Here is a 12,554-nt window from a genome sequence, read left to right as displayed (position 1 = left end):
AGCATTAACCCCCTGGCTGGTCAGCATGGGCAGGGGTCCTGGGGAAGTGGGGACCCCCCCAATGAAGGGGTCCCCCCCTCCAGGACTTACCAGCCCATGCTGATAGTCCGGGGCTGTCCCCGATGCCCCTGGGCGGTGGGCATCGGGCTGATGGATTGTGTAAAAATAAGAAGAAAAACTATTGTTTTCTACTGGCGAACTATGAGTCCCAGCAAGCCTACCCCGCATGCTGGGACTTGGAGAACCACAAGTCCCAGCATGCGGGGCATTTAAGGGCCCGCTGGCACTTGTAGTTCTACAGTACAAAAAATAGTTAAAGAAAACACACTGACACCCTGAAAAATAAAAGTTTAATACACACATAACACACACACACTGATACTTACCTACCTTGAGCCCGTAGGTCGGTCCCTGGATCCTGGGTCCGGGCTCCGGGGCAGAAGAGTCCGGTTCCGGGGCCTTGGTCCTGGTTCCGGGGCTGGTCCGGGGTTCCGTGGCTCCTGAGCTGAAGAATCCGGGGTCCAGGATCCGAGGTAGTCCCCAGGGGTACCTAAGGAAGGAAATCCTACTCACCTGGTCCCCGGCGACGACCTCGGCATCCTCTCCGGCAGAACCGCAGCTCCCATCTGGTACCCGGCTCACAGGACTTTCACAGGCGCAGAGATGTTTCTTCCTCGGCGTCTCTAGTCAGAATGATTTCTGGCCAATCAGGAGCCGAGAAAGTCGGCTCCTGATTGGCCAGAAATCATTCTGAATACAGACTCCGAGAAAGAAACATCTCTGCGCATCTAGAGCAGAGATGTTTCTTCCTCTGCGTCTCTAGTCAGAATGATTTCTGGCCAATCAGGAGCCGACTTTCTCGGCTCCTGATTGGCCAGAAATCATTCTGACTAGAGACGCAGAGGAAGAAACATCTCTGCGCCTGTGAAAGTCCTGTGAGCCGGGTACCAGATGGCAGCAGCGGTTCTGCTGGAGAGGATGCCGAGGTCGTCGCCGGGGACCAGGTGAGTTGGATTTCCTTCCTAAGGTACCCCTGGGGACTACCTCAGATCCTGGACCCCGGATTCTTCAGCCCAGGAGCCCCGGAACCAGGACCAAGGCCCCGGAACCGGACTCTTCTGCCCTGGAGCCCGGACCCAGGATCCAGGGACCGACCTACGGGCTCAAGGTAGGTAAGTATCAGTGTGTGTGTGTTATGTGTGTATTAAACTTTTATTTTTCAGGGTGTCAGTGTGTTTTCTTTAACTATTTTTTGTACTGTAGAACTATAAGTGCCAGCGGGCCCTTTAATGCCCCGCATGCTGGGACTTGTGGTTCTCCAAGTCCCAGCATGCGGGGTAGGCTTGCTGGGACTCATAGTTCGCCAGTAGAAAACAATAGTTTTTCTTCTTTTTTTTACACAATCCATCAGCCCGATGCCCACCGCCCAGGGGCATCGGGGACAGCCCCGGACTATCAGCATGGGCTGGTAAGTCCTGGAAGGGGGGGACCCCTTCATTGGGGGGGTCCCCACTTCCCCAGGACCCCTGCCCATGCTGACCAGCCACGGGGATAATGCTTTGGCCGCGGGACCTTATATAATAAGTGTCCCCCGGCTGTGGCATTACCCTGCTGGCTGGTTGGGTCCGGTGCTGGTTCTTAAAATACGGGGGACCCCTAGTCATTTTGTCCCCCGTATTTTGGGAACCAGCGCCGGACCTTGAGCCTGGTGCTGGTTGCATTAAATCAAGGGGACCCCTATTTGTCGGGGACCCTGATTTTATGTCACCAGCACCGGCTCAATGAGCCCGGGGCTGGTTATGCTCTGGCGGGGGACCCCGCGCTCGGTTTTTTTTTTAAATTTGCGCTTTCCTGCAAACGTGCGATTTTTAGACATGAAAATCGCACATTTTCAGGACTAAAGACATCGCACCACTTCGCCGCAAATCGCACCACTTCGCACTTTTCAGCCTCCAAATCGCATCACATTAAATATGCAAATTATTACTGAAAAGTGCGATTTGAAAAAGTGCGATTTGCGACGATGTGGTGCGCTAAAAAAACATGCGCATTTATCTCAAAGCATAGAATGTCACCCTACCTGTTCGATTCCTGGTTTGTCTGGATTTAGCAGTGGCCGTGTCTCTACATGTTCTGGAATCAGCCTACACCCAGCCCGGGGGATCTCCTCCCAGTGATGGAGGACAGAGAGAGCTAGATGTTCATCAGTCTGTTTCTTCTGACCTGCAGGGATGGCAGCAAAACAATAGTTAATTTGCTGCAATAGTCACACTACTGGTCAATAATAATGAGCACTCATGGGGAAAACTGTTTCACCATTTTCATCTTCAATTTCTGTGGGGCCAGTGAAGACACGATTCATGACCTTGACTCGTCCCCCAGGTCCAAAATGTGGGCCATCAAGCTTCCCTTCTTTGCAAAGTTTGGACAAGATCTGCGTAGGCTTCATGGGATCTCTCCACATGTTATACCCATGTCTGTGACAAGAACAGTAGATAATAATTTATACATTATGAGCCTTTTCATACAATCTATGGTCTCCATGTACCCTTACACGTTATGCAATAATATAAATTTTCTTTATACAGAGCACTACTCATTGACTCAAGCCACACATCGGAGCAACATGCTGAATGATCTGGTGGGTATTATGAAAGAAACAAACCAGTGCATTCAGCGATCAGGAGTTTCTGAGAGTTTGAATGGGAATGACTTAAACTTAATAACGTGTATAGGTTTCAATCCATATATGTCCTCAGAGTCCTCCCATAAATAGTTTCTTATAGAGGGTTTCCACACAATCACGGTCAATAGACGATTAAAACCACCAATTTATGGTAACGCTAGTCTTCAGCATGCACAGAGCCTGCTCCTCTTTGTACACTGCACATTGGAGCTAAAGGCACAATTAAGTCAGGTCCCAGTGGCTCCTTTTTCCAGCACGTTGCATGTGGTGTCATGCCGCCACTGATGCTAAAGTGAAGAAGAACCACAAAGAGGAGCAGGCTCTGTGCATGCTGAAGACTAGAGTTAAATATAAAATTGGTGGTTTTAATCGACTATCGACCATGATTGATTGTGTGGAATCTGAGGACATATATGGATTGAACCCTATACACATTATTACGTAATTAAAACTCTTAGCAAATCCTGAGCGCTGAATGCACTGGTTTATTTTTTCGTGGTACTATTGTTTAAAAGTTGGTGGAACTTTTATTACCAGTGTTAGCTGCTAAAGGTTCTAGCGCAAAGTGTATAAAAATTGTTGTATTGTGATCTGGTGGGTATGCATACTACACATATGATGTCACCCTTGCCTTAGGTTCAGAATAAAAGTAGCGTGGGAAATACTAAGTACTAGTAAATATGTGCTGTAATCTAGTACTGCCCAATCAGAGGTCCCACGTACAATATAAAGTATTTTCCTTTTGATGCCTGCCGAGAAACAATAAATAATTCCTGACGCACTCAAGTCGATCGCAACTGAATTCACATTGTGTGCATGGATCTAGATGGGAAATTTCTCCCCCGTTGAGAGTTGCGCCCATCAGTGTGACCCCACTGTAGCTATAGAAGCATCTGGTCTCCTAGTTCTCATCAGCTCAGACTGCGACTGATATAACAAGTTATATTCTTGTCTGGGGCGGCTAGGCCATCACTCCTAGTACGTGACCATTCGTCCACGTCGTACATACATGGCATAGGTCTGTGATATCCCACACGTGGCTCTGTGCTTGCTGTAATATCGGTTTTCCAGATCGATCTTGGTTTCTCCAATCAAGTCATCAGTTCCAACTAGGTCCCAGTCATAAACCGCCACCGTCAGCATGGACTCCATTGGAAAAGTCGCCTCGATGTCAAATGATCTAGGGGGAAAGAAGGCGGGGAGGTTTATTGTGGCACAGGAAGGTGGTGAAGCATTGATACAATATGGCTGGTGAGGATACATTCTAACAAGCTCAGGACTACGAATCACTGCGCTATGTCTAGATCAGGCATGTTCAAGCTATGGCCCTCCAGCTTTTGTGAAACTACAAGTCCCATCATGCATTGTCACAGTTTTGCTAATAGGGAACGTTAAAACTATGGCGAGGCATGTTGGGACCTGTAGTCTCACAACAGCTGGAGGGCCACAGTTTGGACATGCCTGGTCTAGATGCTGAGGCCTACTCTAGGGTCTACCTGAGGATACATACGGCTGGAGCAGAACATGGTAAACAAGACAACATTAGCAAGACTCACTTCCCAAAGACAGGGTTCAATTGCTTGGAAATGTAGTTCTCTTTGTCTTTGATTTCTGTTTTGCCTAGTTTGATAACGACATATGGATCTGCTTTCCCATTGATATCAGCTGGATGTAGATCTGTTGCCTAAAGGAAAAGGAAATGTTAAGAAGAATGGATTTCCACTGTCACAAGTCATAGGAGTCAGCCATTTTGTTGTTTTGCCACGTGTGCTGGACCAACCACAAAATGGCATCAGCCAACACAGTCTATATTGGCTATATATTTTATTGAGGCCCATCCTATAGACCCTAGACATTTATTAATGTAACATACCAGAAATAGTCATTAATCAATATACAACACAGAGTGCTATTGTACGCATTGTATAATTCTGCTTATAACCACATACAACGGACATACAAGATACTAACAAACAGATGTGAGACGAGAAATATGCAAGATTAGTGTATTTGTGGTGACTGGTGTCATGACGGGCACCTTAGTGTACATTAGAAGACCAGTCATCTGGTTATATTATTGGTCAGGTCATGTTTTACAGCCAAGCTGACTCATGAGAATGAAACTCTTGTCTAACACACCCACAGGTACTTACCCTCACAACGTAAACCCGCACCAACACGTTAATCGGGTCATTGTTGGGTATGCCTTGGAACATACCAAAGTTGGGGTCATATCCAGCTTCTTTGGTGACATCATCAGGTAATGGAACTTTGTACACACACATGGAACCCTGGGGGGACAAACACCCCATATCTATGGTTACTAACAGCAGGACATGTTTCATTTCACATCAGTCCAACCTGTGACCATCACATCCAACCATAAACTACTTCACAGCCAGCCCTTTCCCTACATTCTACTGTAAAATACTGCCGAGTTAAACATCAATAATAGCTTAAAATGTTGATAACAGTGAGTGGAAATGTCCATTTTTAGAGCTGGTGTTTTCCCACTAGGCAGAATGCAACTAGAAACGCGTTTCTCCACCAAAGAAACGAGCTTCTAGACCAAAGTGCAACTGGAAAGCTGAAACTGCTTCCTAATGTATTCGTAACCAATTCTGTGTGCAATATGTGAACATAACATCATTTCCCCAACTGCACCAATATCTCCGCTGCCCAGAGACATTCACTACTCACTTTAAACCTCCCGACTATTCTCTCCTCCTCGCTCATAGTGTCATCATCATCCCCGATCTTTCCACGTAGTAAGTTAAATGTGTGCAGCCAGTCTTCAAAGTTATCAAACTCGGTCTCCAGCTCCTTGTTGAACACCTAGGATTTTATAAATTGGGAAAAGAGAGATTGGCGCTAAAAGAAAAATTTAGATTTTTGGAATATCTTTTTCTGAAACATTGACAGAAGTATTCATTTGAGCTAGTGGCCAGAGCACAGTGAAATGCGTTGGTCCTCTGATATACTGATATCTTAAAGGCCTGTTGGATTGCAAAGGATCAATATTTATTCCACAAGAACTGGTGCCTTCTCCTGTCTGGTGGTACCATAAGTACGGTATATAGACACCAGTATTATTTTTCTGATGAGGACAAATTTCATTTTTAGGAAATAAAGCCGTTGTATTTCACATCCTGAGAGCTATTCATTACACACGATAACTTTATCTGCAACTGTACACTGCAGTGCATTTAGGAGGTACAGTAGGTGTTCTGTGTGATATTTCATGGATTATCGTACTGATTTACTGCACGTTACACGTCTCTGCTTCTTGAGCAACTACTGAACGTGAGTATTTTTTAATACTACCTTTATTCTCAGTTTATTTTTATATTTACGGTTTATTTTTTATATATTTTCTTAATTCATGTTATTTTGTATTTCAGCGTGACAAATAAATAACACATGGGTCATAATATATTATTGACGGTCCAGCTTAAATAGTGCTGCTCTACTATAAGATTTGTGCAGGCCCCAGGGCAACTAACTTATAGGGGTCGCTACCAATGAAATTGTCAAAATTAGATACTGTCGATGTTATCAAAAAGTATAATGTGGAAATACTTCCATCACGGCAGCAGTGAACACACTGTAGTGCCCCCTGATCGCATTATGCCACAGTGTCCATAAATAAAATTATGCCACAGTGTTCACTAATCAAATGATGCCACAGTGCCCCCTAATCGCATTATGCCACAGTGCTCCTTAATATCTTTTTGTACCAGTGCCACTAGTCTGTGTGCCCTTATATCTTGGAAGCTGCAGGCTAAAACAGGATCTCAGTAAGTGCCCCTGATTAAAAAATACCACTAGTACCACCTGGGACCTTCTTGTGTCCTCTCCTTGCTCCTCTCACTTGGCTACTCCTGCACTGACCATACCATCTATGTCACTTGTTGCAGCCTGCACCTCCCCCATGGCCAGCCCAACGCTGGTGGTGTAACTAGGTGTGCGGGACACCCTGGTTCACCGCCCTGTTGTTAGTCTGTCTCTGCTTCTATAGGATGTAACAGTAGGTTCTCCCACCACTTTTAGCCTACCTTTAACTCATCGATCTTCTGCTTGTTCTTCTTCTCTGCCAGTTCCGCCAGCTGCTTCTTCTTCTTGTCCTCCTTAGGAACCTTTGATTTATCCTTGTTCTTCATCTGCCCCTTTGAGCCTTTCATGGGAGATTCATCAATTTTGATCTCTGAGTCATCATACAAAGTGGGTGGAATGGAGATGAAAGGAAGCCACACGAGCCACGGAACCACAATGTGCATGAAAGTTGGCAGATAGATTGGAAGTAGGTCTAGGACCCCCCTTCCCAGCTATCCGCCTCCATGTTCATGTATATTTCCCCTCTTACGGACTGGACGCCTGGCCTGATGAAAGGTCACCAAGCCACAGCAGAAATAATACATGTAGCGTGGAGGCATACTTACCAATATTATTCTATACTACAATATACAGTATACAGTATACATGCACGATATCACATAGACCTGTGTACTGGATCTAGTTCTATACTACAATATACAATATACAGTATACATGCACGATATCACATAGATCTGTGTACTGGATCTAGCAACTAGGACCTGAAATACTGTGTGCAGGGAACCTGGAACTCACCAATGTATCAGCTGTGGTTAGAGATCCATAAATACATTAATTCTACCCATCTACATGGACAGGGCTCCTCTTATGTAGCATAAGTCGACTTCATGACCTTCACGCTGACTCTTCATCCCCTGACTCCTCCCCATTCCTGATGTTTGACTCCTTCCCATCCACTGACTCCTCCCCATCCTCTGGCTACTCCTCTACCACTGACTCCTCCCCATCCTCTGGCTACTCCTCTACCACTGACTCCTCCCCATCCTCTGGCTACTCCTCTACCACTGACTCCTCCCCATCCTCTGGCTACTCCTCTACCACTGACTCCTCCCCATCCTCTGGCTACTCCTCTACCACTGACTCCTCCCCATCCTCTGGCTACTCCTCTACCACTGACTCCTCATCAGCCTCTTTTGCTCTGTATTTTAATATTATGGTATTGATGATTACTCTTTTTCTCATATATACAAGTATATGTATACTAGGTGATTCATAGCTCTTCACACCGTCGTAAGGGGCTACGCCCGCATCCACCCACCCCCGGAGCATCGGGTCTGTCCGCACCCCCCCCCCCACTGGAGCAGCGAGTCTGCCCCCCCCCCCCGGAGCAGCGGGTATGCCCGCCCTCCCCCAGAGCGGCGGGTCTGCACGCACCCCCTGCCATCGCTGTAACAGCGGGTATGCATGCTCCCCGGATCACACCCGCCGCAGGATCAGCGGCGTCATCAGACCCTCCGCTGCTTCAGGGGGGCAGTCCCGCTGCTCCGGGTGAGGGCGGGCATACCCACTGCTCCAGCGAGAAGGGGGTGTGCGGGCAAACCTGCTCATCTAGCGGGGGGGGGTGCGTGCTGACCCGCCGCTCTGGGCGGACATACCCACTACTGCAGCGCTTGGGTTGCGGGCAGACCTGGTGGTCCGGGGGGGGGGGGGGGGGGTGCGGGCGGACCCGCTGATGCAGTGGGTGGGGGGGTGTGATCGCAGACCCGCTGCCCTGGGGAGGGGAGGGAAGGGGGGCGGGCAGCGGGGTTGCAGGGTCCAGTGGGGGGATGCAGGCAGACCCGCTGATCCAGGGGGAGTGGGGTTGTGCTGGCAGACCTGCTGCTTGGGGTGGGGGGTTGTGCGGGCAGACCCGCTGACCCTGGGGTAGGGGCGGTGCAGACCTGCTGATACGGGGGTGGGGTGGGGAGCGGGGGTGCGGGCAGACCTGCCGCTCACCTGTTGGCTTTGGTGTATAATGGTGGATGGTGGCCGTGTGCTGTAGGGGGGGGGGGGGGTCTCCTAAGGTAGAAACTATGTGTGTATAACGCTGTCAATCACTCTTGTAACCCCGGCCAGCGTTAGACACACAGGGGATGAGTGACAGATCTGGCTAAATATATAAGATATATATATATATATATATATAGTTCGAGGGTAAGACCGCACTCGCACTATATCTTAGTGCAACAATCTGGGGTGCCAGACAAGGGGAATGTGTTTTGACACACAACCCCAATTATAGTCCGAGGGTATCCTCTACAGTTTCTTGCAGGGGATGTCGGGCACTCGCCTTTATAATTCAGACAGAAGACTGATTATAAAATCCAATTTGGGTATTTTTATTTCATCCAAAAAGTTTTCAATTAGACAGTGGTCATTTTGTTTGTAAATCCATATATGCCCCGACGTTTCGGTCCATATAGCGGACCTTTATCAAGGAGCTTGGTTATACAAGGATTACAGCAATCAACGAAGCAGCAGGAGACCCATGGTGAGAGGAGCAGCAGCTGCTCCTCTCACCATGGGTCTCCTGCTGCTTCGTTGATTGCTGTAATCCTTGTATAACCAAGCTCCTTGATAAAGGTCCGCTATATGGACCGAAACGTCGGGGCATATATGGATTTACAAACAAAATGACCACTGTCTAATTGAAAACTTTTTGGATGAAATAAAAATACCCAAATTGGATTTTATAATCAGTCTTCTGTCTGAATTATAAAGGCGAGTGCCCGACATCCCCTGCAAGAAACTGTAGAGGATACCCTCGGACTATATATATATATATATATATATATATATGCACCTGATTCATGTTGACTCGGTAATCAGCAAAAACTCACTGCTTACCGAGTGATTAAACGCTGACCCCCCCTCCCCCCCCCCCCGAATGCGCGCAGCAGCATGCGTGTTTGCCGACACATCAATTTGCATGTTGCTGTACATGCAAAAAATCCTTCGATGCCAACCATCAAATGGTTCTTCACGGGTTTGCAGATAAAAGTCAGTCTGAGGTCACTTTTATCTGGTTCGGAGATGGCCGAACTGGGACTGAGCGCTGACGTCCTGTGACGTTACCCACCCACCCTGTGACGTTACTCACCCACCCTGTGACATCCTGTGACGTTACTCACCCACCCTGTGACGTCCTGTGATGTTAGCCACCCACCCTGTGACATCCTGTGACGTTACTCACCCACCCTGTGACGTCCTGTGATGTTAGCCACCCACCCTGTGACATCCTGTGACGTTACTCACCCACCCTGTGACGTCCTGTGATGTTACTCACCCACCCTGTGACATCCTGTGTCATTAGCTACCCGTCATGTGCAGGCTTCGGCCCGCCTGCATTCACATGGGAACGCCCAGCATTTTTCTTGGCACACCCACTGTTTTTGTGGGTATGCCCAGGAAACGCTGGACGTCCCCATGCTCCAGCCCCATCCACCCACTACCCACCCCCCTTTGTACGAACGCTTCGGCAACTGCACATGCGTATATTCCCCTGTACGCATGTGCAGAGCTGCACCATCGGTCCCTGGCGTGAAACACGCTGGGGACCGGGCGATGCTGAATTAGGCCCTATATTTTTTTTGAATATTGCAACTTTCATAGCTGTAACACATGAAGATGAGGCTTAGACAGAGGCACAGAATATAAGGGATAAACCATTGATACAACACGCTACCGCCTATATATATATATATATATATATATATATATATATATATATATATATATATATAGAAAGCAGGAATTAGAGAGCGCTATGAGCCACCAGCTCAGACTTCCACCAATAGCAGTTAAATACAATACAATTAGTAATCGTAAAAACCAGAGTGTATTTTTATTAAAAATTTTTTTTTCAAATGTCACATCTGGAGATGGTATTTCTTTTGGAAACGTATAGTCAACAACCCAACGCGTTTCGTCTTTACAAAGACTTCATCAGGGGTTTAACAATGATCACAATTATAACGCTTGTACCGGCGTGTAATTTCATCAGTACTCCATAAGTCCTAATGTTCCCCTCAAAGGGGTATCGAAGGAAATGCAAGCAATAGAGCGTAATATCTTCCAAAAGAGGGAGGGTTGGAGTGACTTTCCCCTCACGGGTGGAATACTTTTTGTATCCGAATGTACCTATGTAGGGCTTAAGATAGCAAAGTGTCGATCACTTTCCTCAACCAATCAACCAGGGCACGGACAGATATTTTACTGATACCTTGGTCCAATTTAAAACGACTGTCCAATACAGTATATCCAGTCCAACCAAGCAATTTTACATGTCTACTATCCGCTGGTTTAAATGAATATGAGACAGTGTGGAGTGTGGAATCAATCACAGTTCAAATTCTGATCCGTGTGGAGCAAATAGGAACAGAACTGTCTGCATATATATATAACATGCCTCGCTACCGCCTAATGCAAACCAAATATGTCTTCCCAGTATTTCAAACTTTTATTTATATATATATATATATATATATATATGTATATATATGTGTATATATATATATATATATATATATATTATACACTGTATATAAATGTGAACAATTTTGAATGTCAATCTAACAAAAATTTTACAAAAACAACAACTGTCCTGTCCATATTGGCTGCTCTTAGATACAGTAAGTTCTGTACATCACCGCCATCTATATAATTACCCTCAGCGATCTCCATCTCCTCCTTCTCCTCGGCTTCTGCCAGTGCCGCCTCCTGCTGGCGTAGTTGCTGAACGGTGAATAAAAACAAAAATATACAGTTTAAAAAAAAACTCAAAAACACTCAAATGAGATAAAACAACTACTGTCATATGGACAACTCTAAATCCTGACACGTGGACTGTTGCTGAGTTACTAGAGGCCAACGTCTGTCATTACTGTGAACTGGAAAAATAGGGCGCACAATGAATTTGCTTTATAAATCATAGCAAAAGAGTTATCCTTAATAAAAGTATTGAGGCGAGTGCGCTACCGCCTCCACCTCCCACCTTTACGCAAGGTCACCTACTTTCTGGCTGACCCGATTGCCTTTAAGGCCCTGCCACAAAATTTGGACAGAAGTGTTCCTAGTCTCCATTTTTATCCCATCCATAGCAGAGAACACTACCACTGCAAGCAGGGCCGCTATCGGGGGGTGGGGGGTCTGATGAGGCTTCAAACATGGGCCTGGACAGAAAATGGGCCCAGAACTGGAGTCTATCAAGTATAATTTGTGATAAACAAGGTTCACATTTCCCTTGAAGCAATGTAGAGGTAGAGTAGTGTGGTCAGTGCGGCGGACACCGGAGGTCTCACCAGGGAGACCAAGGGGATCGTCTATTTTACCTGGGCCCCACAATTTTTGATGGCAGTCCCGTCTGCAAGTGTCGGCTTCTCTCATGTCTAATATCACCAAAACCGTTTATGTCCGTTGCTCTTGGACATAGCAGCTCAGAACGTCCATCAGAACATGTCCACTGTAGTCAGTGGGACAGCGTATTTCAACGCCACAGATCTCCATGCCATTCCGGTATGCTGCCACCAGCACTAACGGAGTCTGAGCCTAGGGATTCCCTGCTAGAATATTATATATATTATATGGCGGGATAAACCAGGAGCTGATGCCGTCACACCGGAATGAGCCGGGTAGCACTGATTGGATCAGTGCGGGCCGTGCACCCACCCACATCTCACCTCCTTTAGGGTTTCTATGGAAGCAAAGTACTTGGACCACCAGTCCAGCATGCTCTCGTCAGGCTCCTCTTCTTCAATTTCTTCCCCTTTCTTCTTTTTCTTCTTCTTCTCTTTTTCATCTTCATTCTGGGAGGTCAAACACAGGAAACGTCAGGGAAAAGCAATGGATAATCAGGCAGAAGAAGCAGAGAACCAGCTATATAAGGGCCTCTGTCACCATGGCCATATGGACAGTGGAGAGTGGGATATTGGGAACTAGAAAAGATCTATTATATAGAATTATTACAAATAAACTGCACTATAGGTTGCACGTCTTC

The 12,554-nt window shown here is 46.7% G+C and overlaps 1 protein-coding gene across 26 annotated transcripts in view; it reads right to left on the bottom strand.

The window, feature by feature from the left end:
* Nucleotides 1-12,554, bottom strand: part of OTOF (otoferlin) — a 341,513-nt gene that overhangs the window by 28,487 nt on the left and 300,472 nt on the right. For 18 of the 26 annotated variants that reach the window (XM_083178857.1, XM_083178866.1, XM_083178868.1 and 15 more), the window contains 9 exons: nt 12,238-12,363; nt 11,227-11,293; nt 6,742-6,890; nt 5,387-5,521; nt 4,840-4,977; nt 4,243-4,370; nt 3,696-3,866; nt 2,317-2,477; nt 2,081-2,223 (listed from right to left, as the gene is read on the bottom strand). In XM_083178857.1, the coding sequence (XP_083034983.1) occupies nt 2,081-2,223; nt 2,317-2,477; nt 3,696-3,866; nt 4,243-4,370; nt 4,840-4,977; nt 5,387-5,521; nt 6,742-6,890; nt 11,227-11,293; nt 12,238-12,363 (1,218 nt within the window). The remainder of the gene's footprint in view (nt 1-2,080; nt 2,224-2,316; nt 2,478-3,695; nt 3,867-4,242; nt 4,371-4,839; nt 4,978-5,386; nt 5,522-6,741; nt 6,891-11,226; nt 11,294-12,237; nt 12,364-12,554) is intronic. The other 8 variants (XM_083178860.1, XM_083178877.1, XM_083178882.1 and 5 more) reach the window with 1 other exon arrangement.

The sequence above is a fragment of the Crinia signifera genome, chromosome 3 (assembly GCF_055691185.1).
Source record: "Crinia signifera chromosome 3, ASM5569118v1, whole genome shotgun sequence".
In the NCBI taxonomy this organism is placed as follows: Eukaryota; Metazoa; Chordata; class Amphibia; order Anura; family Myobatrachidae; genus Crinia; species Crinia signifera.
The sequence above is the reverse complement of the archived record's forward strand: the minus strand, read 5'-3'. Positions and strand labels throughout refer to the sequence as shown.